The sequence below is a fragment of the Microtus pennsylvanicus genome, chromosome 3 (assembly GCF_037038515.1).
Source record: "Microtus pennsylvanicus isolate mMicPen1 chromosome 3, mMicPen1.hap1, whole genome shotgun sequence".
NCBI lineage: Eukaryota > Metazoa > Chordata > Mammalia > Rodentia > Cricetidae > Microtus > Microtus pennsylvanicus.
In genome coordinates this window covers 141,615,293-141,642,440 of record NC_134581.1, presented here as the reverse complement: position 1 = coordinate 141,642,440, position 27,148 = coordinate 141,615,293, and the positions used below count along the sequence as shown (strand labels likewise).

At 40.9% G+C, this 27,148-nt stretch overlaps 1 protein-coding gene across 9 annotated transcripts in view; it reads right to left on the bottom strand.

The window, feature by feature from the left end:
• The window catches only part of Rnf38 (ring finger protein 38), a 91,831-nt gene that overhangs the window by 17,827 nt on the left and 46,856 nt on the right, over positions 1 to 27,148 (bottom strand). For 2 of the 9 annotated variants that reach the window (XM_075967323.1, XM_075967322.1), the window contains exons 3-4: positions 8,282 to 8,431; positions 1,272 to 1,465 (exon numbers count right to left, since the gene is read on the bottom strand). In XM_075967323.1, coding sequence (XP_075823438.1) covers positions 1,272 to 1,465; positions 8,282 to 8,431 — 344 coding nt within the window. Of the gene's footprint in view, positions 1 to 1,271; positions 1,466 to 8,281; positions 8,432 to 17,259; positions 17,527 to 17,567; positions 17,750 to 18,055; positions 18,188 to 27,148 lie in introns of those variants that run through there. The other 7 variants (XM_075967321.1, XM_075967329.1, XM_075967328.1 and 4 more) reach the window with 6 other exon arrangements.

The window sequence follows — 27,148 nt, the reverse complement described above, 5'->3', positions numbered from 1 at the left end:
CTTATTCCTCCATGAGTGAAGAGCATGGTTCTTTTTGCAAATTTACAAACAAAATCTAGTTAGTATCATCTGTAAACACATCCTGACATCCACTTCCTATCTTAGGTTTTTATCTGGAACAACTTCTGCACATTCAAATGAGATGTGTATGCAAAGGTTCCAATAGTACTCTTTCCAGTAATAATGATGACCTAGATATGGCTATTAACCAATAGTAAGTGGATAAATTATCATGCTTTAATGTAAGATTATACCACAGTAAAAAAATAAATGTTCAACATTAAACACAAGACGCTTAATAAAGCCAAAGACTAATACATCTAAATGAAAACAAAATCCCAAACTGTATTGCTTAAGAATATATATAGGTTGCTGGGCAGTGGTGGCACACACCTTTAATCCAAACACTGGGGAGGCAGAGGCAGATTGGAGCGAGATCCAGGACAGCCAGGGCTACACAGAGAAACCCTGTCTCAAAATAACAACAAACAAAAACAATAAAAAACAAAACAAAAAAGGAATATATATTCAAAACCACAATGAACAGGAGATCCATAAACTACCAATTTATTTCCTTGGGAAAAAAAAGGCAAGGCATGGTGTGGGTGGGCAGTTTATGAGAGGCCAGTTTTAACCTAGGAGTTGTTTCATGTTATCCTTTTGATTGTACATTTTTTTCCACGTTCTGAACGCACAACTAACAGTTCACCATAAAATAGGAAAAACTATCTACAGCCAGGTATGTAAGCTATAACATTTATAGACAATCCTATTTCTACATACTTATATTTAATAGCTATAAAATAATTTGCCTGGTAGTCACGCTCTTAAATGACAGAACACTGGAAAGGGCAGAAGTATAGAACCCATTTCTCAGTTATCTTGATTGCAGACTAGCGCATAAGAAGAAGTGTGTGTTGGGGGCTACTGAGTGCAGGACTTTTGTGGATACTGGGTAAATAATCTATCTTTAAGCTATAATCTAGCTTCATAATCAGTCCTAAATTATAAGCTAGTTTAATTTGTATATACTAGCATAGGTTGACTTTAAATAACTTTAGTCTCTTTCAGTCTTGTTACCTACTACTACAGAGCTTAATCAACTCTCTCTAACCTAAGATAGCCCAACTTTTAATAATTTTATACATGAATATACACACGTGCATGTACTGATATTTATGAAATGTCTACAAAAATATGCTGACACTAAAAATATGCTTACACAAACCCACCAGGGGAAGAAAAGTAAAGAAATACAGCACACGACTAACCTTCTTCTGTTGCGTGCAGGTGTGTTGCATCGTTCCCCTGAGAAGTGGTGCTGGTTTGGTCGGACTGAAGGGGGCTGCCTATTTGATGTCATCTCCCATGGTCGCATTGGTGGTGAGGGAGCTGGTGATGCGGATGTATAATCGAAGACTGAATGAGAGAGGCGCTGTCTCTTAGGACTTGGACTATCTTCACTCTGCCGATGCAACAAAAATGACCAACTGAATAAAACCATGTCAGAATTTTACATTACTCCATATGCACGCAATACATATTCCAAACTGTATTTGTCATAAAAAAAATCAAGGCTATACATTGCACTATCAACCCAAATTAAAAATCCTAACTTAAGAAATGTAGGGGCAGGGATTGCACAGTAAATACATACAAATGAAAAATGAAGTGTTTCAAAAACCACCATATTAGATAACAACATATTAAGTCTACACAACAGAGCAGCTAACTTTTATAGTACCTGACTTTCTAGAATTCCTGACCCACCGGAGAAACGCCATTATCCTTTAGTGACAACAAGTTTGCTTAGGGAGAGGCCTTGCCCTCTTCCCGAGTAGGAGCCGAACACAATGCTAATCACAAACCTCTACCACTCTTGTTGGGACTACTGCAGTTACTTCTGTGATAGTTACATGGACAAAATGAAGTTTATATTACGCAGAGTCAACTGATTAAGATCAATTGATTCTTTTTAGAATGACATAGCACTTTGGAAGTATCCTCCAATGTTCAAAGGTTACAGTATAAGCTTTATAGCTATACAATTCATATGACCATGTAACTGCTACTAACTCCAGGATTACCCCAGCCAATCAATTTCCCAATTAAGTCTCACCAAAACTGACAAAATTCAAAATTAGCTGAAATCTGACAGGTTTATTGTTTTTAGAAGAATTGTTCCTATTTCTATATACATTCCTAAGTTCTAATTATTAGGCATTGGAGTACTTTTAGTTGGTTTACAAAATAAATTGTGGGGAACACAAATACATCAAACATTAGCAAAATATACAGGAATACATACTACATTTTAATTTTATTATATGAATGCTATGCTTGAGTGTTTATGCACCAAGTGCATTCAACGCCTGTGCAGAGCAGAAGAGGACATCAGGTCCTCTGGAACTTGAGTTACAAATGGTTGGCAGCTATGTCGTGCTTTCGACTGGTAAGCCATCTTTCTAGCCCAATGTCATACTTTGAAAGAGATAAGAAACCAGCTAATTTTAGGGACAAAGCAAATTAATAAATGGAGCTGAGCCTACAATGTAACTCTAGAATTTGGGAGATGAAGGAGAAGATTGATAACCTGAGGTTATCCTTGGTTACAGAGTGAGTTCAAGGCCAGTTTATGCTACATGAAACCATATCTCTAAAAAAAATAATAAATGCTAAAAGGTTAAATTTGACCATTCCAAATTATTTAGTAGGCGTATCACCAAACTATCACCAGCCTATATTCTCTTAATGATATTATTTAAATATACTTGTTTTAATTTTATTAAGAAAGCCTTTTATTATATTGAGAATCCCCAACAACACACACAAAGGCAAGATTCTGCCAGTAGCCCCGGCAGGCCTCCAACTTGCCCAACAGCTAAGAGTGACTTGGAATTTCTAATCCTCTTGCCACCTTGTCCTGACTGCTGGAGTTAAAGGCCCAGTTTATGTGGTGCCTCAGTACAGATGTTTTTGTTTTTGAAGACAGTGTCTAAGTAACCCAGGCTAGCCTTAAACCCACAGAAATCCACTTGCCTCTACCTCCTGAGCATTGGAATTAAAAAGGTGTGCCCCACCTACCTAGCATGAATCACTATTTCTGATATATGAGTCCCAGTAATATTTGACGCTGATAGAACCAAACTCAACAACCACTGAATTCAGATAGATGGGACCGTCTTTTTAAAGAAAATTTTGTTTTGAATTCTCAGGTGGAGAATTCTTTACTATAACAGTGAGCTAACTTTTCAATGTACCAGTTGTCAACAATTTAAATGTCTAAGATGTTAAGTCACAGTTACTATCTCTACTGCACAGAACAGGGGTACAGATTAGGAATCAAGGGAAGAAAGAAGGCAGGAGGGTATAGATGTATTTTAACAATGAATATCAAAGAGAAGCAGAAGCAGGTCCCAGGTTCTACCTGAGGACTAAAATGTGCCTGACTTTAGCAACCACTGCACTTATCAAAGATGTCATTCCAAAGGAGGAAGGAATCAGCCTGTTCTGGGAGAGGTGTAAAAGTTCACCTTGACTGTCAACATGAAGGGGAAGAGAGTAACCATTGACTCAGCCTGTGAACATGTCTTTTTCTAAATGAGATTCTGAGGCAAGAAGATCCATCCTAAAAATGGTGGCCCCAGTCCATGGGCTGGTGTTTTAGACTGAACCAAGAAAGTTGAGCAACACTCGTCTCTGCGTCTTTAATGTGAGGCACCCCTCTGCTCCCTGTTCCCACTGCCACAATGGAGCATGACCTCAAACTGTGAGCTAAAAATCTGCCTCCCTGCGGGACTGGTCGGGTGTTTTGCTGTAGCAACAAGAGAATCAGAATTTCATCTTAGACCAAGCACAGCGTGATCTAAAAGTCTCTAATTCTTCAAACTCCCAGACTTTTTCTACAAGTCTTCTCTTTAACAAAATATGAGGTTTCTCATTTCATCTTTCCCCCCCCCCAAAAAAAAGCCAACTGAATAAACTCCAGGGACAACAAACTCACTGAATTTTATCCACCTTACATAAATGTAAGTGCTGCAGAAAAATAACGCAGACTATAAAAGCAATTTGCCAGTAAAGGGTAACATTTATTTTTGTTATCCATTTTGAGGTGAATGAAAACATAAGCCCGGGAAAGCAGGAAATTTTCAGATAGTAATAAAGTTTACAAAATAACCGCTACAGAATATCTCATTAATGCTTTACAAGCTTACATCAAATTATGCTCAGATATGTTTAAATATGTTTTTCTCAGTGAGGCTAACTGAAAGACAACTATCCCTTATTTATACATGGTGTATTAAATTATTCTTTCACACTTGACAGGTTATATTTTGATGGTTATGATACTCTTGAGAAAGTTCATTACACAGCCCTAGTTATCAATCACATAAGACATACACAATATTCCTTAATTATAAAATAAAGTCAACAATGACACAAAAATTCTGAATCATGGGGTTTTTTGTTTGTTTGCAACTAAAAGGTGTAGTATAAAACAAACAAAATAAACAGGAAGCAGGAGGGGAGATGACTCAGTAGGTTAAGCACCTGCCATGGAAGTCTAAGGACCTGAGCTCTATCCACAAAATGCACTAAAAAGCAAGGCTGATTCCTGCACTGGAGAATGGACAGAGACAGGAGGGTTCCTACTGTGATGAGCTCCAAGCCACCAAGATTCTAAATCAAGAGATAAGGTGCAAGGCACTAGAGGAATAAGGTTGAACTCTGTGTCAACACAAGACAAAAGCTTTCTGCTCACTGACACTGGTGGCAGGCTAGGGACACAGCCCAGTCACTAAAAAAAAGCCTTAGGACTTGGGTATGAGCCCCAGAACTATTTTAAGAGGGGAAGTATGAACATGTGTGCACTTCCAGTGCCTGGAAGGCCTAGACAGGTACATCGCTGGTGCCCCTGCCAAGCTAGTCTCCTTGTCTCCAGGCTAGTGAGAACTGTCAGAAACAAGAGAAAGGAATCAGAGTAATATTCTCTGCTAAATTGTTTTTGTTTTCAAGACAGGGTTTTTATTGGTAACAGCCCTAGCTGTCCTGGAACTCATTCTTGTATACCATAGCTGACCTTGAATTTATAGAGATTCATCTGCCTCTGCCTTCCAAGTGCTGGGATTAAAGGTGTGCGCGACCACTGCCCGTCTAAATTGCTTTAACAATGAACCATATATTCAACTCCATGCTTGCAGTAAAAATAAGTATGTTATGCCTAAAGAAGGCTACAGGAGAGTTCTTGGAAAATGGGAACTTGACCTAAGAAACAGAGGGGGACTTTGAGAGAAAGAAAAAAAAAATGGTTGAATCTGGCAACAGAGGCAGGTGAATCACAAGTTCAAAGCTAGCCTGAACAATACAGCAATCCTTGTCTCAAAATTTTAACAAACTATAACCCAACAAACAAACAAAAAGGAAGGCAGGGCTTGAGAGATGGCTTAGCACTTAAGAGAACATATTGCTCTTCCAGAGTTTGGCTCCCATTACCCAGGTAGGTGGATCACAACCTTGTCATGGCTCCAAGGGAAGGGCTGTTCATGTGCTCACAGGTGTACATACACACATGCACACAATTGCAAGCATACATGTAGTAATATTTTGTTTGTGTTTTAACAAATAAAAGCTTGCTTGAAGATCAGAGTGTAGAGCTAGGCCACTATAGGTTGGGTGGTGGTGGCCCAGTACTTGGGAGTTCCGTGTCTTTAATCCCAGCACTAGGGAGGTGGAGACAGGAGGGATATGGCTGGGCAGAGAGAGGAATATAAGGCGAGAGAAGACAGGAGCTCAGATGCAGTCTGAGGCAGTAGTCTAAAGCAGTCAGTCTGAGGACAGGATCACCTCTGATCTGAGCATTGGTAGAGCTAAGAATTTTCCAGTGGCTGGTTGCTCTGCTTCTCTGATCTTCAGCATTAACCCCTGATAGCTGACTCTGAGTTTTTATTAAAACCAACTGGAATCCACGTTACACACATGCACACAAATCAATCTTTAATAAAAAAAAACTTTTAGAACGAGGACAAAATAAAAGTTACAAAGAAGGTGGTCCCAGTAGAGGCCTGAACTGACCAACTCAGCTACCACCCTTTGGTGGTCCCAGTAGAGGCCTTTGAGCTGGTCCACCCCAACATCTACCCCATCTACGACTTGCTAGAGCACGTGAAGGGACTGGTCCTACAGAACCACAACCATAGATCTCCATGACTGGGACAACAGCAGGACATCCGAGAAAAGTTTTGGTGAGGGTCCAGAACTGATGGCAGTACCAGAAAAAGACCAACAACTCACCACAGGGAATGACTTTCTGAGGATTTCCTTCCCATTAGATAACCATAATTTATTTATATTTATTTGTGCGCATATGCAGGTACTTTAGGAGGCCAGAACAGGATTTCAGATCCCTAACAGCTAGAGTTACAAGCATTTGTGTCCTAAGTGGGTGTTGAGATCCAAACTCCACTATTCATAAGAACAGGAAGCACTCTCAACACTGAGAATATTGAGTAATGTCTGCAGCAAGTCAGGCTGTTTCGGGGAGAAGTACAGTTGGAACTAAAAAATGACACTCATTAGCTAAATTAAGTGTATGATGTAGAGGGGTTTTTTTTGCTGTTGTTTGTTTTTGTTTTTGATAGAGAAGAGCCCTGGTTGACCTAAAACTCACTATATAGACCAGGCTGTCCTCCAACTTAGAGATCTGTCTGGTTCTACCTCCCAAACTGGGTTAAATGCATGTGAGACCATGCCCAGCCTTAAGTTAGTTCTTTTCCTTTCTTCAGGTTTGGTTTGTTTGTTTTTTGAGACAGGGTCTCTCTATGTAGCCTTGGCTGTCCCAGACTCTTCTTCAACCTGTAGAAATCAACATCCATTAGCCTCAGGAGTGCTGGAGTTGAAGGTGCTTTGCTATCAAGCCTGGCTTTAAATTTCTTAAGTATTAGCCACCTACTAATAATACTGAACTTCTGTGTACAGATAATTCTGTCATTAACATGGTAGTCAATATGCCATTCACTTCAGAGACAATTACACCTCCTAAAACAGTTGTGTTAAATACTTACAAAATGTATTTAGAGACATGCATGTAGATATTTAAAGGTAGTATAATATAGAAAACATGACACAGCAAGAATTTGAGGAGTCCCTTGATCTAATAAAATGTGCACCTTGGTGAACTTTTTAAAGCTTATTTCCTTACCTAGAACAAGGTGCCCAGCTTATTCTTAGAGTTAAAAACATAGAGAATCCAGCACAAATTCTAAAAGGAATACCAGAGTGAAATATCCTGGATTACCTACAGGTACTGACAGAACTAACACATGTCAAACAATGTATTCCTTTACCAGCTCCAGGTGCCAACCTGTCACTTCTAAAGAAAAAAAAAGTAGCTTCTATTAATACTTGGCCATCAACTATGTTAATACTCCAGTCAGGCTTTTTACACACACACACACACACACACACACACACGCACGCACGCACGCACGCACACACACACACCTACCATTCAAAAGCTAATCTGTAAGTGTGGCTTATTTTGAAATCAGTAATACTGATTTCCATTATTAAAGCATGCTTCCCCAGGAATATAGAGTCAAAATTCAGAAGCCAGTGATTGGTATGAGCAGATACAAGCAATCTTGTTAATCTAATGATGGTTTTAAAATATGTACACTGGTTTTCACCTTATATTAAAATTTTTAACATCAAAATATTTTTTAGCTGTAGATACCAAGAGATACAGAAATGTACTCTTTTAGAAATATGTATCACTATAAAATTCTGGGCACTAAGCAAATAAGTAGCAATGGCTTAAAATACGTGTTTCATTTTTTTCCTTTCCTACACACCTTACGTATTTTAGTATCTCCTATTATATTGAGACAGGGTTTACCTGTGTAACAGCCCTAGCTGTCCTGGAACTCACTCTGTAGACTAGGCTGCCTTTGAACTCACAGAGATCTGTCTACCTCTGCTGGGCTTTGCCTTCTATATTTTCTTACAGAAACTGAATGACTTGGACAAATTATTAAGACAAAAAAGATTTTTTTCCAAACAGAATATTAAGTGGTCAAATAATGAGCAGAGGTAGCTCAAGAGAAGACATTTTTCAGAAAAGCTGTCTGAAAGCTGCACCGAAGAAGCCCTCTAAGAAGAGCGTTTATTCCCACACACAACAGAAAGAAAGAGGCTACTGAGATGTCTGTTTAAGTCTTCCGAGAAACAAGTTAGAATGTGTGATTCTCAGCTCTGTGTAAGGGAAGGGTAAACATATAAGAACCTGGAAGAAAGCTTTGAAGTGAGCATCCTCTTGAACGGTAGTGTTCTGATCACTTGGGAGAAGAGGGACCAGGCTCTGAAGTCTCACCCTTTCACAAATCCCCTTGTTAGGATGGCCAGGCAGAGGTGCTGAATTGGCCCCGGGAGATATCTGGGAAAAAGAGGGAGAAGAAAAGGATAGTTCATGGCTAACCATACCAATATGGAGAATCAAGCCTATGAAGGACAGTCTGAGTTTTGTGGTATCTAATAATTCTATCAGCAGAGAGATTAAGGAAAAAAGTAACTTTAAACATCAAAATATACAGCAGGCAGAGATTGCCTCTAGTAAAGGAGTTTCCCACACAAAAAGTCTTAGGATAAAAACATTACAGCTCAGGAATCTAAGTCCCTGATTCTCAAATTTCTACTGATAATCCCTTTCGCTGGTATTAACTCTAAAACCCTAATGATCAGGTTTCATGGTAAGAAGACCTGAGGTAAAATCACCTAAGTATAGTGATGAATGTCTGCCTAGACTGTATTTTTCTTCTCAATGTATTTTTACAACTTTTAGTTGACCTTATAAGTGACCATGTTGAGAAAGATTTGACAAGATTTATGGCTGTAAGACTGTACAACACATAAATAGTAATCTTCTGTTGAACTGAGGCTAGCATCTCCACTCTATTCAACAAACTAGCTCTGTTCATTCAATACTAAGAAGGCTGAGGCAAGAATATTCCAAATTCTAAGCTAGCCTGACCTAGAAATCAAGATCCTGTTCAAGATAAGAAAGAAGAAAGAAAGAAGGAAAGAAAGAAAGAAAGAAAGAAAGAAAGAAAGAAAGAAAGAAAGAAAGAAAGGAAGGAAGGAAGAAAGAAAGAAAGAAAGAAAGAAGCTGGGCGGTGGTGGTGGCGCACGCCTTTAATCCCAGCACTCGGGAGGCAGAGGCAGGCGGATCTCTGTGAGTTTGAGACCAGCCTGGTCTACAAGAGCTAGTTCCAGGACAGGCTCCAAAGCCACAGAGAAACCCTGTCTCGAAAAACCGAAAAAAGAAAAAAAGAAAGAAGAAAGATCCTCAAACAGTAACAAAAGGACAAACAACAAAAACAGAAAACTAGTAGCTTTGCTAAGGAACCAAAGATAAACTCATAAGCCTGAAAGTAAACAACTACCACTTAATGCTAGACTGTGGATTAAACACCCTTAAACCTGTGTGATACTTAATCTGTAGCGTTTAGAACCATGACACTCTTCCACTATGCTGTGACAGTGAAATTCTCCTTGGGGACTCCAAGTTTAAGGTCTTGCCTGTCCTCACACTAACAACCATGTGCTCAATACTGTCTGGGTTTTACAGTTACTGCCTCATTCCTTCCCTCAGTGTTAGATTTAAGAATCTCCTTGGTGACAGGCACTAAACAAAAAGAAAGGCATAGTTTCCTACCTTCAAGAAGAGTATGCTATAAAAGGAGGAAGAAAGGGGGGAAGAAAAAGAAACAAATCATTGTATAGCAAGTATTTTGATAACAGTAGACACCAAGTGCTATGCTCTGGTAACTGGCAGAGAGCAGGGTAGCACAGAAACTGACATTTTTAGTCTGGTGAGCGGTAAAGAAGATGCTAGCTAGAAAAGCAGACAACATGACATTGAATGTCTTCTCTAGCCCGCCTCTAACTCTGTTGTTGGTGTTAGAAACCTGACACACAATTCTATCTAGTGGTAAGAAGAAAAATACTGCCGAAGACCCACTACCACCACCCACAAGTTAGGAGAGAGTACTTGTTAGTTTACTACACAAAATGTTTTTGGACAGAAACTAGTTTATCTCTGTATTGCAAACATGATTTGCTAATGTTCTTTACCTTTATGATTATGTACTGCCGGAATGTTTTTCTGTCCTCCAAATGCTAAGGCAGACACACACACACACACACACACACACACACACACACACTTACTTACTTACTTAAAGGAACTAAGCTATAAAGGCATTTTTAAAAACCCCAATGAGTTTATTTTAATTAAAAATGCAAAGGCCAGCAAGATGGCTAAGTGGATATGGGCCCTTGCACCAATCCTGATGACCCAAGTTAGATCCTTGCAGCCCACATGGTGGGAAAGAGAAGCTATCCCTCCACATGTGTCACGGTTTGAATGTGCACCACTACCACCACCAGATCCATGTGACAAGAGCATGACAAAACAGGTGCGGGTAGTGACTACAAGATGGCGTTAAATGCTGGAAAGCAAACAAATACTGGACTAGACCTGGTCTGAAAGTAAAAAGGTAGATTTGATTTCCAGCAGCAAAAGAAGAAAGCTCTTTCAGCCTTGCAAATAGCTTGTGCCTGTCGTCACAGCACTCTAGAGGCTGAGATAGGGCTGCTTCCAGACCAGTCTTACACAGCAACTCCTTTTCCCAAAACAACAACAAAACAAGTCCAAAGCAGATTAGAGGTGTATTTGCCATTCTTGATCATCATTCAGTAAGAAACTTCAAACTTCCCTAAATGAGCTGTTCTTCTGCCAGTTTAGTACTCTACTTATAATTCTCTTAGGCTTTTTATTTCCACAGTAAGTAAATTATGTAGCATTTTCCCCCTTTAAAAAAATGAATGTTTTGTCTGTGAGTGTCTGTGCACCACGTACATGCCAGATACCCCTGGAAAGCACTGGATCCCCTGAAGAGTTGTGAGCTGCCATATGGGTACTAGGTTTCGAACTGGTGTCCTCTGCAGGAGCAGGCAGTGCTCCGAGCTGCAGCACGTTTTATTCACTTACCCTCATCATGCCCAAACAGTCTTACAAATCACAAGTACAAGAACCTGGCTGGTAAAACAGAAATCAGAATCAGCTTTATTCTTCATTCTTTGATCCTTTGGAGATTTTAAGATTTCCATCATCAGGGGTTGGAGAGATGGCTCAGAGGTTAAAAAGCACTGGCTGCTCTTCTAGAGGACACTGGTTCAATTCCTAGCACCCACACAGCAGCTCACAATTGTCTGTAACTCCAGTTCCCAGAGGATCTAGCACAGACATACACACAAGCGAAACACCAATGCACATAAAAAATAATAAATCATCAAAAAATAATTTAAAAAATATTTCCAGCCGGGTGGTAGTGATGCACGCCAGGACAGCCAGGGCTGGTACAAAGAGAAATTGTGTTGGGGGGGGGGGGGGAGAGACAACAACAACATTTCCAATAATTATAAGTAAAACAAACAGAAAACTAGGCTCCTGCTGTTACAATAGCTTTCAAGTATATCTTTTCTACTAACAATAATCTCCTTCTGTCAGAAACTTCATTATCTCTAAACAAAGGACAAACAACACGGAAGAGTTATACTCAAATCCTATAGTACCTAAGCTAAAACCCTGCTGGGCTTGCTCAAAACCAGCACAGACCTTCAGAGTAAGTTCATAGAAACATTTTATTTGTGGGTTATATATGGTAAGCAAACTTTCTATATAAGATGTTGCCGTAAGTTCTCACCAAGAGCAGATTCTATTGATGGGGGTGGGAGGAGAGGCACCAAAGTAGGAGTGCTGAATTTTCAGAGTAATTAAGATTCCAGAGGGGGCTTTAAGTTAATCAGGAGGGAAACCATCACTAAGAGGGCCTGACAATTAGAGGAAGCTCTCTATCAGCACTCTGAGAGGATAAGAGAGAAGAGAGCCAGAGCAGGGAACTGAGGACAGCAGGCTTAGGGGCTGGAGAAGTTACCAACTGACAACGAGTAAATGGGGAACACCACATTCTATCAACCAATGATTTCAAACTAAAGAATTGGAACTCCAGCCAGGTAAGATAAGAAGACTCAGTAGCTAACTAATACCAGGGCGTCTCATGCAAGGTTTTTGTTTGGTTAGTTGATTTTTAAAGGCAGGATCTCATTATGTAGCTTTGGTTGTTCTTAGAACTCATACGTAGACCATGTTAGCCTTGAACTCAGAGACCTGTTGTCTTTGCCTACCAAAATCTCAGATTAAAGTCCTGTGACACCATGCCTGGCCTTGTCAAAAGTTGATTTTAAAGTAACAGATTTTGTAACTAAGTCATCAGATAAATGCAACAGAAAGCTAACGTGGTATATCTGAGTGTACACAACTAGAATGAAATGTATAACTCCAACTTTCCTCATGAAAGAATAAACTAAGACTTTTTTTTTTTTTTTTTTTTTTTTTTTTTTTGGTTTTTCGAGACAGGGTTTCTCTGTGGCTTTGGAGCCTGTCCTGGAACTAGCTCTTGTAGACCAGGCTGGACTCGAACTCACAGAGATCCACCTGCCTCAAATTTTACAGGGTTAGGATATTATTCAGTGGTGGGCATTTGCCTAGCACATACAGGACCTTACATCTGATTCCTCAGAGCCCCCTCCCCACTCCAAGGACACCATTATTTAAACAATATAGGAATAAAATAAAATCTCAACCTGATAGTAGCCAGGAAATGAAATTGTGTGCTGTGCTGACTAGTTTTTGTCAACTGGACACAAGCTAGAGTCTCATCTAGGAAAGGCAACTGCAATAGAGAAAATGTACCATAAAATTGGCCTATAGGATGGGCATGGTGGTACACACCTTTAACACAGCAGAAAGATCTGTATTCAAGACCAGCATGACATAGTGAGTCCCAAGCTAGTAAGAGCTGCACAGTGAGACCCTATCTCAAATAAATAAAACAAATACATACTTTTTTTTTTTACTTTTTAAAAGACTGTGCAAGGCACTTTCGTGGAAGAGGCGTGCTGTAAGCAGTGTGCCATCCCTGGACAGTGGTCCTGGACCGCACTGGCAAGCAGGCTGGGCACACAGTAAGCAGTGTGCCATCCCTGGACAGTGGTCCTGGACCGCACTGGCAAGCAGGCTGGGCACACAGTAAGCAGTGTTCTACATCTTCTACTGCAGTTCCTGCCTCCAGATTCCTCGCCTAACTTCCCTTCATGATGGACTATAAATTATAAACACAAAATAAATCGTTCTTTTGGTAACGGTGTTTATCACAGCGATAGGAAGCAAACTATGGCAGGCTCTCTGATCTTTATACACTGTACAGCAGGTTTAACTGAACTGACTAAAGTCATGCGCCTCAGAAAGACCAAACCTTAGAATCTATTAATTCATTAGCCTATCTTGTAGTCTGACCTTAAAACAACATTGTGGTGGCTCACACCTTTAATCACAGCACTTGGGAGGCAAAGGCAGGCAGACCTCTGAGTTTAAGGCCAGCCTAGTCTATAAAGTGAGTTCTAGGGAAACCCTGTCTTGGAAAACAAAACAATCAATCAATATAAAAATTAACTTGTTACTTTATAAAAACTGTTAAAGTCATAATTTCACTGATTTTTTCCTTGGTTAACCTTAAGGTTGTACCATAGTCCTAAATGGATACAATTCTGTCTGTGTCTGGTCTGCAACTGTTGAGCATTATTGACATTTGGTAACAATGTTCAGGATGCATCTGCACAGGACCCTGTGCAGGAGAGGGGAGAACATCTGCAACCTCAAACCTTCTTGTTTTTTCAATTTTTGTTTACACATAACTAACTCCATGACTAACAGAACAACTGGGAAGGAAGACTAATGTTTACATGGTAAGCATCAATGCACTAGAAGTTTATGAGTTTCTGTTTAATGGGGCCCTACTGTTTGATAGTTATTACATCAATAACCAACAATTTAATCCTTGTCTTGGAGATTAACACACTTAACAGACACCATTTCTTCTAAAATTGTTTCTAGTGATAGCTTTCATTAGTTTTGTTTTTCATAAAATGAATAGAGATTCAACAGTCTTTTGGGCTGACTTTTTTTTTTCTTTTTAAATACAGGGATGGCCTTAAACTCACAATCATCTTGCCTCAGACTCCTAAGAATTGGGATTAAGGATATATACTACACCAATTCAGGATAGTACTAAATAAGGTGTAAAACAAATTAGGTTGTTGAAACCTGAGTTTAGTTCCTGGGATCCATATATGCATCCTATTACAGGTGAGACATACATGTTAAATGAATGCAATTTTTAAAAACTTTATGATATTTTGTACTTTCTTTGTATTTTGTAATTTCTTTCCTGAATCACTTGTTATTTCTTGGATTTTTCTGAAATCCTTTCAATTAAACTTCAGCATATTCATTGATGTATATATTAATTGCATAAATAAATGCAATAAATTATGGAATAAAAAGCCAAAACCAAGAAATACTGAAACTAAAATATGTGCTTTGAAGCAAGGGGGGTTTAAATTATAGAAATATAAAATGTTACATCACATGATGGCACATAACTAACTGCAGAGCTCTGGGGGATCAGAAGTGCAAACAACCCCAACTACACAGTAAATGAGGCCAGTTTGATCTGTAGGAGACCTTGTCTCAATTTACAAGTTGAATTAAAACAAAACAAAAATTATGGGTAAATACGTGGACCATCATAAATCTGAAATAAATTTTAGTTTAGAAAACATATATTGTGTTTAGCACTGTGTCACTATTACCTAGAAGTGTCACAGAATATGACTGAAAGAATAATCTCCCAAACTAATCAAATTAGCTTCTCTGAATTGTCACAAGTTTGGTATGAATTTGTTTAGAATGAAATAGGCTAATAAAAACTTGGAGTGCTAAGGACATGGCTCAGTGAGTAATGTGCTTGCCACATAAGCATGAGGTCTTGAGTTCCAATTCCACAGCCCACATAAAGCCTGGCAGAGCAGCGCGCTTCTGTAACCCTTGTGCTTCTGTGGTGAAGTGAGCAGCTGACAGGAGAGTTGTGACACTCTTCAGCCAGGTGGCCTGGTGTGCGAAGCAGTGTGCAAATGACCCTGTCTCAAGATCTAAGTTAAGGATCAATACCTAAGGTTATCCTCTGACCTCTGCACGTTTTGGTGAGTCATTTTTTTAAGTCACCAGGCATTAATTGGGGTAAAAACTGGTAATAACCCATTTCAGAGAGGGTGACCACTGCTGTTCAGCACTGAAATTCATGTGTTAATACTTATCCCCATTCTCGAATTAAGACAAACTTAAGTGGATCTACATCTTTTGGGGAGCATTCAAAACTAAGGCTAGTAAAAAGAACTGAAGACTGCTCCCTTTCCTTTCCCAGGTCCAGAGTTCCATAGCACAACAGTAAGGGAGAGAGAAGAGAAACACATACAGCCCAGCTGGGAGAAAATGAGACCACCTGTATCATCCCTGGACTTCATCTGCTTAAATTCCTCTTTACTACACAGAATTCACTCATTTATTTTCTTTAGACAATGTCATAATAGATATAATACCTACTGACAGATGGGATAGAACCAGAACTCTATGGTACACATGAACACTTACAACACTTGTGTTCCCTGCAGAGAAAATGAAAGCTAGCTACGGATGAAGTGAAGCAGAAGTCAAACTATATTCATACATGCATTTAATTGGAAAACAAGCAGAAAATGTGTAAGGAGCCCTAGACACCATGTGACAATCCAAACAAATCAAGAACTACCTTCTCAATAAAAGGGATTACAAAACAGTACTGCCAAACCAAACTAAAGGCAGCATAAAATGCAGAACAGATGGAACAACAAACATCTTGACTAATCGTGTGTCTACCTTGCTCAGGTATATAACCATTTTTGAGATTTTTATTTTAAGGATTTCTCACCCACATTCCCTTACTTAACCTAAGTAAAAATACAAGCACAGCCAGCCTGGCAATGCTAACACAAGGTAATGAAAAGCCCTACCCAACGCTTAGGGTGAGGGAGAGACAACAGATCTATGCTCCCCATTAGGATGCTTGCAAAGGCCCTTAGGAGAGCTTTGTTTCAATCTTCTCAAGTAAAGAAATCTTTTTTTTTTTTTTTTTGGTTTTTCGAGGCAGGGTTTCTCTGTGGCTTTGGAGCCTGTCCTGGAACTAGTTCTGTAGACCAGGCTGGTCTCGAACTCACAGAGATCCGCCTGCCTCTGCCTCCCAAGTGCTGGGATTAAAGGCGTGCGCCACCACCTTTGTACCTACCCAGACTTACACTGGCCAACGTGGTTTAGAATAGGGCCTGGTGGAATGGCTCAGCAAGTAAAGACGCCTGCCGTCAAGGCCCAAACCTATCGACTTCCAGAACCCACCGAGCAGAAGCACAGTACAGACTAGGGTAGGTTGTCCACATACCTTTATTAGTTTTAAAAAAAATATTTTTTTAAAAAATCAAGATGAGCATAAATTTTAACAAGTGTACAACTACCTTTTAAGACACCACTGGTATTTAACTGCAATTCTTTCTTAACCTACAGAGGATATGAAGCCCACAAGTTCTAAGCAGCCTCTAAGTTCTCCAGTTCTTGTAGGAGTAATTCATACCGAAAAATATGAACAGGCTTAGGATGAGCAGGTTTTCAAAAGGAAAAATACATTAGAGTAGTACATTTATAAACCAGGAGATATTCTATAGCAAGTGTACAACTCAGTGATAGAATTGTCAAAATTGTTGTCTTTTAAGTATTTCACATTTCTGCACCAGATCTGACACGTTTTGATCTTTTGTTTTTTTCATAAGTTGGATTTCTCCAATAGACAGCGTTACCCCAAATGAACAAAATTTTACTTTATTTCGACTTGCTATGATTCAAATGTGATTGGAATTCTTAAAAGTCTACTTACAAAGCTGTTTGCTATTTATAGAAACTGGTAGGTAAATGTTACTACAATACTATGCGAAAACAGGAAGAACGGCAGGCTTAAAGATTGTAAGAAACTATTATGTGCGAGCGTCAAAATACATTTCAATGTTCACCGCTTAATCGCAATTCATACGATGCTAGCGATAACCGTATTTGAGTATTCAACTCTTATGTTCGGTAGAACAAGGGTGCTCAACTTTACTGAATAGCACACACCATTTCAGCAACACAAAAGCGCTGTCCACGCCGTATCACAGGAAAATAACTTAAGTTCTCTTTGGTCAGCCTTCAACAACCCGAAAAACTCCCGTTCCAAAACCAACCTCTCTCATTCTTCAGCCCTGAAATGAAAAACTTCCATCCACTGAGAACAAAAACGGAGAACGCACAGAAACCCGCAGAGGCAGAAGGCCGCGAGAGAGGACCCCTCCGACCGGGTTCTGCGTTCTCCCAGGTGACATCATTTCACCTGCGTCTTGGCCAGGCAGGGGCGGGCCGGTCCCCCGCCGCGGCGGGAACAAAGAGCACCGGGCTGCCGGGGAAACGTTCGCCAAGCGCGGCCCGCCGGCTCCCAACTTCCCGCAGCCAGTACCGCCCTCACGCGGAAGCCAACGGCCTCCGCGGCCAATACCTGCGAGGGGAGGCTCCGCCCTGCGGGGCTGCTCCCGCCGCTCCGGGCCGGGCCGCTGCCTCCTATTGTGACCGCTCGCCCCACCCGCGGCCAGCTCGCCAGGGCCACCGTCCCCGGGCGTCCTCGCCCCCGGAACCTGGGTTCCGACTGAGGCGCTGTCACGGCGCTTCCTTCCTCCTGGCACCATCACACGGGCCTCGCCAGGAAACCACGGCTCCACGCCCAGCCCTGAAGCAGCCGGCTAGCGCCTCGGAAGCCCCATGCTCTCCGCCCAGCGTCCCAACCGCCCGGTCTCCGGAGACCCGCCCGCCAGCTGCAGCTGCACGAGGGGGCCCCGCCCGCCCCACTGCACTCCGCCTCGGCGCTCGCGGACCGGCATCGGCCGCGCCGGCGCAGTAGCTAGCGCTGCGCGCGCAGGAGATACACCAGGCGCTAGGTCTCCCACCTCTGGATTCCGGACGCCTGCCCCTCCCCACGCCCGCACAGACCTAGCCAGCCAAACACAGGACCGCCAGAGAGCTCCGCCTCTTCCCCCGCGCCGAGCCCCCTTTGTTTCCACCCGCGGGGGCGGGGCTGCACGTCCAGGCCGCTCGGGCCAGTTCCGGCAACAGAGCTGGTGCGCAGCGCTCCTGCGCAGCCCCGCCCTGGACGAGCACTGGAAAGTGGAGAGGTGGGGCAGCGCTTTTCAGCGCCCGCTCCGGCCAGCAACTCAGCAGCGGAACAGTAAATCTCACAATATGTATTACGGAAGAAATGGGAATTTTTATTGATGTAGACACAGGGTCTCACAACAGAGCAAGCTGGCTTGTATCTAACTTGTCCGATCCTCAGGACGAATCTGATAATCTGGCTCACGATTGAATTCAAGACCCAAAAGAGAATGACAAACCCTATAGATACAAGGAAAAAGATTGCGGAACGTCATTGGAAATTATGAAAGCGGTGGCCTTTTTAAGCAGATACAAATTGGAAGTCTTTAAAAGTTGATATTTATAGGTAAAGTGAAACTACAAAGGAGCAATGAGCAGAAAACCCAGACTCCACAGGGCATGGCGGTCTCACACAGTGGGAAGCTGAGAAAGGACTTCTGAGAGGTTGCGGTCCTACTGGATTACTGTATAGAAATTCGTTGAATGGAAATTGAAATTGATGGATGGAAAAAGTGGGGGTAGGAGGAGGGGAAAGAAGACAGAAAGGAAATCAAGCCAGACTCTACTTCCTTAAACTGCTTAAACCTTTCTCCTTTCTTCTGCGTCTCAGTGGCATCGGTAGGGTAATATAAACAAACTAAAATGTTTCCAGGTCTTTTTGGACCTTCTATATTGCTGGTTAATAACACCATGTGGTAACCGTGTATATTTGTCCTCGGTAGCAGACTGAACACCTATTGTGTTCTATTGTGACCCTAAATCCAATGCCCACAATTTCAGGTGCTTAGCAACTGCGGAGTCAAAATTCTAGCAATAATTGTACCACAGAGAAGCAGGAACGAGCTAGCAGGCCCCTGTGAAGCTCTGACTGCCTCTCCTGGGGTTAAAGGCGACTAGAGGCACTGCCCCTCCACAAAGCTTCTAAATGTTTCCTTAACTCCCAAATCTGATAAAAACATAGCAAGCGGCATGCTTTTCATGAGGGACACCTGACAACCTTAATGTGGTGGGGCTGAAATATCTGAGTAGTAGTTCAACAATAGTCCTGCTAAGCCTTTATTTGCTTTCTTTTTGCACAATGGCAGAGCTGCTTTAAAAACAAAACATAAAAACAAAAGCAAAAAAAAACAATCTTTCTGTAGTGGGAAGTTTCTACAACTGCACAGCCCAGAGCATATCAGCTAACTCCATGTGGCACGCACGTGGAATGTGATTAATACATAGTAGTGAGCTGATAGCATTTTAAATTTGAATATGCAATGTCTAAAGGCAAAGTTGTTGCTATGGCAAGAACTTTTTGAGACCTCTGACTCCAAGGCACCCCCTTCACTGGTTTTCATGACAGGTGGAAATTGTGAACCACCCGGCTACCAAACTTATTAAAGTATACAAGACATTTAACTTGTTTTCTAAAAAAATGTATCAAATCACGGTCTAACAAATGAAAAAATACTGAAATGCCTTCAAATGTGTCTGGTAGTTTACTGAAATCAGCCCAGGTGCCCCACATTCTAATGCAAAGGAGTAACAGGAGTTATTAAAAACCTTGGTAGGCAGCCACCATCATAGGAACCACAAAAGACTGTAGAGTTGATGGCAACTGAAAGAACTCATGCCACTCCAATTCTGAATCTAGCCTAATTTTCTCAAGGATTTGGCTCTGACCCCCCCCTCCTGGGACATTACTCCCCCCCTCCACGGACATTACTAACACAAGATTAGTTTTCGCCACCTGTAAGTTTTTAACTATAGCTAATAATTTGGTGTCCATCTGTTGTTACATTATTAAAAACTCTTCCAGGCTGGAAGTGTAGCTTAGCGATAGAGCATGAGTCCAGCATGCTGAAGGCTTTGAGCTGCAGCTCCAAAAGTCCACGCGTGCACACGAACACACATACACTGTGTATCTACCTCTTCCTTTGCACTTAGATCTTTAAGGTATTTTCTAAGAGATCTGTTTTTTTTCCTTTTCATGTTTATATATGCATATGACCTAGAATTTGATCTCATGAAGTGGTAGTCAATTTGGCTTTTTCTAGCCAGGTGTGGTGGCATATACCTCTGATCCCAGCATTTGAGAGGATAAGGCAGAAGATTAAAAATTCCAGTCCCAAGCCGAGCGGTGATGGTGCACACCTTTAATCCCAGCACTCAGGAGGCAGGTGCAGTAGGATCTCTGAGAGTTAGAGGCCAGCCTGGTCTACAAAGTGAGTTTAAGGACAGACAGGGCTGTTATACAGAGAAACCCTGTCCTAAAAAAAACCCCAAAAATTCCAGTCTAGCCTGGATTATGTACAAGACACTGTCTCAAAAAGAAAACAGTTCTCACTCCCATGGATTGTGTCCACTGTTTATCTGTTGAAGGAAGTAATCTTTTCTTTCAAAAGTACTTTGCCTTTTGAGTTTCAATTCAAAAAGTAGTAATTCTAAAGAAAGAAGAAGAGAGGGAAAGAAAAACAAGGATTTTAATTAGGGCTTCACTGAATCTGGAGGTGGATGACGAGGCAATGACAGAACTGACAGTAGTTCCTGCTATGGATACATTTTCATAATGCTGCCAACCCTGAATGACTTTGAGGACATTTGTGATGCACACTCCGTATTCACAAAGCCTGCAGCTTCCAACTATACCACATTCTATAGACCTTTCCAAGCGTCATCTCAGATGTGCTGCTGAGCAGAATTCTAATCAGCACAAACCAAAACCTTACATTTAAAAAATGCTTAAAACTGTGTAACTTTTTATGGGGTAAATAAAAAATTTAAGTTCCTACAGAAATCTAGTATTTGGGGGTTTTGTTGTTGTTGTTGAGCAATGGAGTTTTATTTTGATTAAAAATTAAAAGCGTTGTGGCTAGTTTTGTGTAAACATGACACAAGTTAGCATCATTTTGGAGAGGGAACTTCAACTGGGAAAATACACCACCAGATTCACCTCCGTATGAGCCTATGGTACATTTTCCTTGCGTGATGAACGATGTGGAAGGGTCCAACTCCCTGTGGGTAGTAACACCCCTGGGCTGGTGGTCCTGGGTACTATAAGAAAGCAGGCTGAGCAGGTCATGTTACTTGCTAGTTCCTGCTTCAGTTCCTGTCTCCACGTTTTCATCTTGAACTGGATGGTGAACTACAAACTGTAGACAACCCTTTTCCTCCCTCAAGTGTTTTGGTTCATGGCATTTTATCACAGCAAGACAATACCCTTGCTTTCTTGTTCCAATAGTGTCTTACAAAAATAAAATAAGTATATCATATAACAAACAATAGTTTGGAAGCATAAAAATGCCAACAATAATTTTGATATATATCACTATATCGTATTTCGTTACCTCAGCTATTTTATAGTAAAACAAGGTAAAAATCCACGTAAGAAAACACACCCACACTGGGCAGTGGTGGCGCATGCCTTTAATCCCAGCACTCGGGAGACAGAGGCATGCGGTTCTCTGTGAGTTGGAGGCCAGCCTGGTCTACAGAGCTAGTTCCAGGACAGGCTCCAAAGGTACAGAGAAACCCTGTCTTGAAAAACTCAAAAACAAAAGAAAACAAACAAACAAACAAACAAAAAATCCCCCATCCAGTTGCATAATGCTAACATCAAATAAATTTCAGGTAGACCATGAAAGATGATGTGATACAGGATGACGTCCTGTATGCTGTAAAAATGTTTTACCATTGTTTAATAAAGAAGCTGATTTGGCCAACAGCCAGACAGAATAGAGTTAGTCGGGGAAATCCAAACAGATACAGGGAAATAGAAGGCAGAGTCAGAGAGGTACCAGCAGTCTCTGGAGAAGCAAGATGTGAGGTAACAAACCATGAGCCTTGTGGTAAAATATAGAATAATGGAAATGGATTAATTTAAGTTGTGAGAGCTAGTTAATAATAAGCCTGAGCTAATAGGTCAATCCATTTGTAATTAATATTAAGCCTCAGAGTGGTTATTTGGGAACTGGTGGCCAGGAGAGAAATCTCCAGTTACAAGGATACAAAATTAACATAATGTTAAGAATACAGGTATGGGGGGCTGGAGAGATGGATCAGAGGTTAAGAGCACTGGCTGCTCTTCCAGAGGTCCTGAGTTCAATTCCCAGCAACCACATGGTGGCTCACAGCCATCCGTAATGAGATCTGGCACCCTCTTCTGGTGTGCACACTGTATACATAATAAATAAATAAATCTTAAAAAAAAAAGAATACAGGTAGGGGTGGCAAGATGGCTCAGTGCATAATCTGACAGATAAGCTGCCAAATCTGACAGAGTTTGGTCCTAAGGACCCACATGGTGGAAGGAAAGAACTGACTCCTGTCAATTGTCCTCTGACTTCCATATGTGTACCATAGCACACACATGCCTCTATCCACAAAACAATCAACTTGATAAGATTTAGAAGCACTTGGGAGACTAGCCTCTATGGGGATTATCTTGATTAGGTTAATAACGGTGGAAGATAAGCCCACTGTGGGTGGCACTATACCCTGGGCCAAAGTCCTGGACTATACACAAAGTAAAACATTAGCTGAGCAGGTACATTTATCCCACTTTGTTTCTTGACTGTGGGTGCAATGTGACCAGCTGCCTCATGCTCCTGCAGTTGTGACTTCTCACATCACAGGCTGCTCCTCCAACTGTCAGACAAGTCCCTTCTCCCTTAAGCTGTTTTTGTCAATGTATGCTAGCACAGTGACAGAAAACAAACAAACAAACAGAAAAGCACTCAGCGTCATTGGTCATTATGGCAATACAATAAAACTATAATGAGATGCTACTTCAAAATCACTAGAATGACTAGAATTTAAAACAATGTAAACATGTGGCAAGGAAGTGGTAAAATGGGAACCCTCATACACTGCTGATGGGAACGTAAAAAGTATGGCCCCTTTGGAAAATGTTAAACAAAAATCTATCATATGACTGTAGTAAGAGGAGCAGCAGGCAGCTTCCCGCTGCCCGGCTCCTGGCCACCTGGCTAGCTTTCACCCCAAAATAACAACAGAGTGGCGCTCTAATGTGGTCTACTAACTCCACATAAAACCTGAGAGGGCTTAAAAAAGGAGAGAGAGAAAGAGAGAGAGAGAGAGAAAGAGAGAGAGAGAGAGAGAGAGAGAGAGAGAGAGAGAGAGAGAGAAATTAACACAGCTTTTTGCTCTTTGTGGGTGGCGTGCCACAGAGAGAATTCCTGACTCAGCAGCCTTACAAAAAAAAAGCCGTGCAGTTTTAAAACACCGGCTTTCTGGGCTATGCTCCTAGCATGGCCTCTGTCTCTTGCAGAAGACAGAGAATTTGGATGGGGTTTTATGAGTAAAATGCTTGCTTGCTTGATGGCAATGTGGACTTGCTGTGTACCTGGAACTGTGCGCAGCTCAGGGGCACCAAATGGCTCTGAGGCAGGAGCAGTTCCACCATGCTGAACTGTGTTGATCTCAGGCAGAAACTGTCATAATTGTCATAATAACAGCGCAGTTAAGGTTTAGACTGGGCAGGAAACAGGCAGTACTGCATTACCTCTACATGGCCCAACTTAAGTTTTTAAGAAGTGCTTAGCATTTTAAGAAGTGCTCCTAGACAGTAAAGAACTACAGATTCACAATAGGACAGATTCAGACATAAAAGACCTCTAAATGGGTCACAGTATTGGATGGGTGTACGTAAGTTTAGGAGAGAGAAGAAAAAGAATATAAAGAATAAAGTTAATGCCTTTAAAAGGGTAAAGTCTTTAAAGAGACAGAGTACAGATAGTTATAGATTAAAAGAAATAAAGAAAAATAAGCCATGTAAAAATGGAAAATTCACAGAGAGTTTGGATTTTGTATATTATTGTATTTTCTTTCAATTTTTTAAAAAATATTTATTTATTATGTATACAATATTCTGTCTGTGTGTATGTCTGCAGGCGAGATGATTGTGAGCCACCATGTGGTTGCCGGGAATTGAACTCAGGACCTTTGGAAGAGCAGGCAATGCTCTTAACCACTGAGCCACCTCTCCAGCCCTTTCTTTCAATTTTTTGACTGTGAAGGAGCTAAATACAGAAAGACATTTCATTGTGTGGTCTGCTAAGCTAATCCAACATGTTTATTATAAAGCTATCTTGACTTCATAATTTGGATCTAAGGATATGCTGCTTTGGAAAAGAGGTTCTTCTTTTGTTTTCTCAGAGGATGAGACCCTGTGAATTGCTTCTATCCTAATATGGTATGATAGACCATGACCTCCTGAAAGGTTGCTGTGAACACCCTCAAAAAATAACTTCACTCAACTGCCGACTGAGATGAACCTGGCACACAGGATACACCATGAAAGACCTGATTAACAGTGCCTCCCATACAGCAGGAAGAAGTTTGGAGAAAAATAACTGCGCCCATATTCCCAGATACTGTCTATAAATGTTCTTTTACATTTAAAGGGGGATATGATATAGATATGAATAATTTACATTGGTATTTATTGATATAAATTCAAGGTCAATCTTGTTATATGTATATGTATTTCTGATTTTGATTAAGGTATTGTGATTGTGTAGTTCATTTAAAAATGTAATGTATAATCAGGAAATATAGGTTGTTAATGGATAATAATCGATAGTAGTCACGCTTGTAGTCATGTTAGATTTTTTTAGATATATAGAGATATATTTCAGTTAGATAGGCATTCTTCCTATCTTTCAAAGACTACAGAATATGGCATTTTAAATGTTTTAATAACTTAGGGTTTTCATGACAATGAGACACGTCTGCTCCTGGCAGCACCAGCTACTTCAAGAAGAAGATGGGCATCGAAGAGGCTCCTTACGGCATTTGCTAGCCATTTGGGCAAGAAACTGCTCTTGCCTGGACTGTTGCATAAGCTGGACATGAAGAACCCGCAGAGAGAGGACTGCTGAACTTGCCTAAAGGTAAGTTGATCCTTTGGGGTTCCTGATTCATGAACGAGTCTGCGAGACATTCTGCAGAATACAAAAGAAAGTGACTGAACTGTCTTTGAAATTTCCTGCTTCATGAAAAAGTCTGCTGGATACTATAGGCCTGAAGGCCAAAGATGGATGCTTCAACGGTACAGAGGAACTTTGGGTGACTGTCCAGGCAGTGAGAGGTCTCTGTCATTTCTAGAGTTTTTGAAGTTGCTTACTCCTCATTTACTTAAGTAATAATAATAATATATCTTTCTGGAGTCTTGATGGAATTGAAGAATAGATAGATGGTTATAGTTTTCCATTGTTATGATAAAAGATAAAACAGATATAAATATTATAACTGTAATTCTTGCTTGAGAACTATTTTGTTATATATAATTTTACTATGTTAAAGTTAAAGCCTTTCTTTTTTTTGTTTAAACAGAAAAAGGGGAAATGGTGTAGGAGGGTCTTCTGTCTATGTGTTACTTTCATTGGTTAAATAAAGAGACTGCCTTGGCCTTTTGATAGGACAGCAGCTTAGATAGGCGGAGTAGACAGAACAGAATTCTGGGAGGAAGAAGGCAGTGTGGCAGACGCCATGATTCTCCTTCACAAGACGGACATTGACTAGACTCATGCCGGTAAGCCACAGTCAAGTAGCAATACACATTAATAGAAATGGGTTAATTAAGATGTGAGAATTAGCCAATATGAGGCTAGAAATAATGGACCAGGCAGTGTTTAAATGAATATAATTTGTCTGTTGTTATTTAAGGGTATAAGCTAGCCAGGCTGCTGGGAGCCTGGCAGCGGGAAGCGGCCGCCACCCCTTTTACAACATATGCCAAGAAGCAAATACATGCAAATGTTCAGAGGATCATTATTCATAATAATCACAAAATGGAAACAATTCTAATGTCTACCACCTGATGAGCAGATAAACAAAATGTGTTATATCCATGCAATCAAATGTTATTCACCTATTAAACTGTATAAAGTATTCCTTTATGCTATAGTATAAACCTTCAAATGATCACCCAATGAGAGAAATCAGACACAAAAGGTTACATACTATATAATATCAATGTAATACTGAAAGAGGGCTAGAGTGTAGCTCAGGTAGAGTATTTGCCTGGTAAGCACAAAACCCTGGGTTCCATCCACAGAACTCTCTCTGCAAGGAGCCATCAAGGCACTGATGTCCAAGTCTTGAGAGCTGTATACAGAAAGACAAATGGTTGTTAGGAACCGAGGGATGAATAACAGCTGACTGCTGAGCGCAGGTTGGGGTTGGGGGTATGGAGGGATGGGGCTTGAGATGTTCTAAAATTAAATGGTGAAGATAGCCGCACAATTCTTTCTGGAACTCCTAAAAGCAGGCCAGTAAGATAAACGTATGGTAAAGGACTTGCCACAAGGGCTGGCAGTCTGAGTGACTCCTGGGCTTCCATGGTAGAAGGGGAGAACTGACTCAAGGTATTCTCTGACCTCCATCATGTGTGTTCTATGCCATATAAATTACCTCTCAATAAAGCTGTTACCAAAATTGTTAAAACATGTTAAACATTACAGATACTAATAAATCAGCCTGTTAATTATATTATTCAGATTCTCTTTACCTATTTCCCCCGCTATTACGGACACACCAAGGTGACCACTAATGAGTCACTGCTCTTGTATGTCACTCCTACTGGAGTACACTAGAAGCCTGTGAATGACTTCTAGCTGGAAAAACATGGCAAAAATGAGGTGATATTATGCCTGCAATTATGCTTCATTATATAGTACTCCATTTGTGCTGTCTAGAGAGCCTCCTTCTGGTCTTGAAGCAGAGAGACATGCTGTGAACTGCCTATGGAAAGGCTCACCTGACAGGACTGTGGGCAGCCACTAGAACCTATTCCTGGCTGCAGGCTCACAAGAGCTCAGATCCTCACTCACAGAGCTACAGGAAAATGAATTTTGCCAACAACCTGAATGAACCCGAAGAAGAAGCAGGTCTTCCTTAATTAGAATTCCTAATGAGAATACAGCA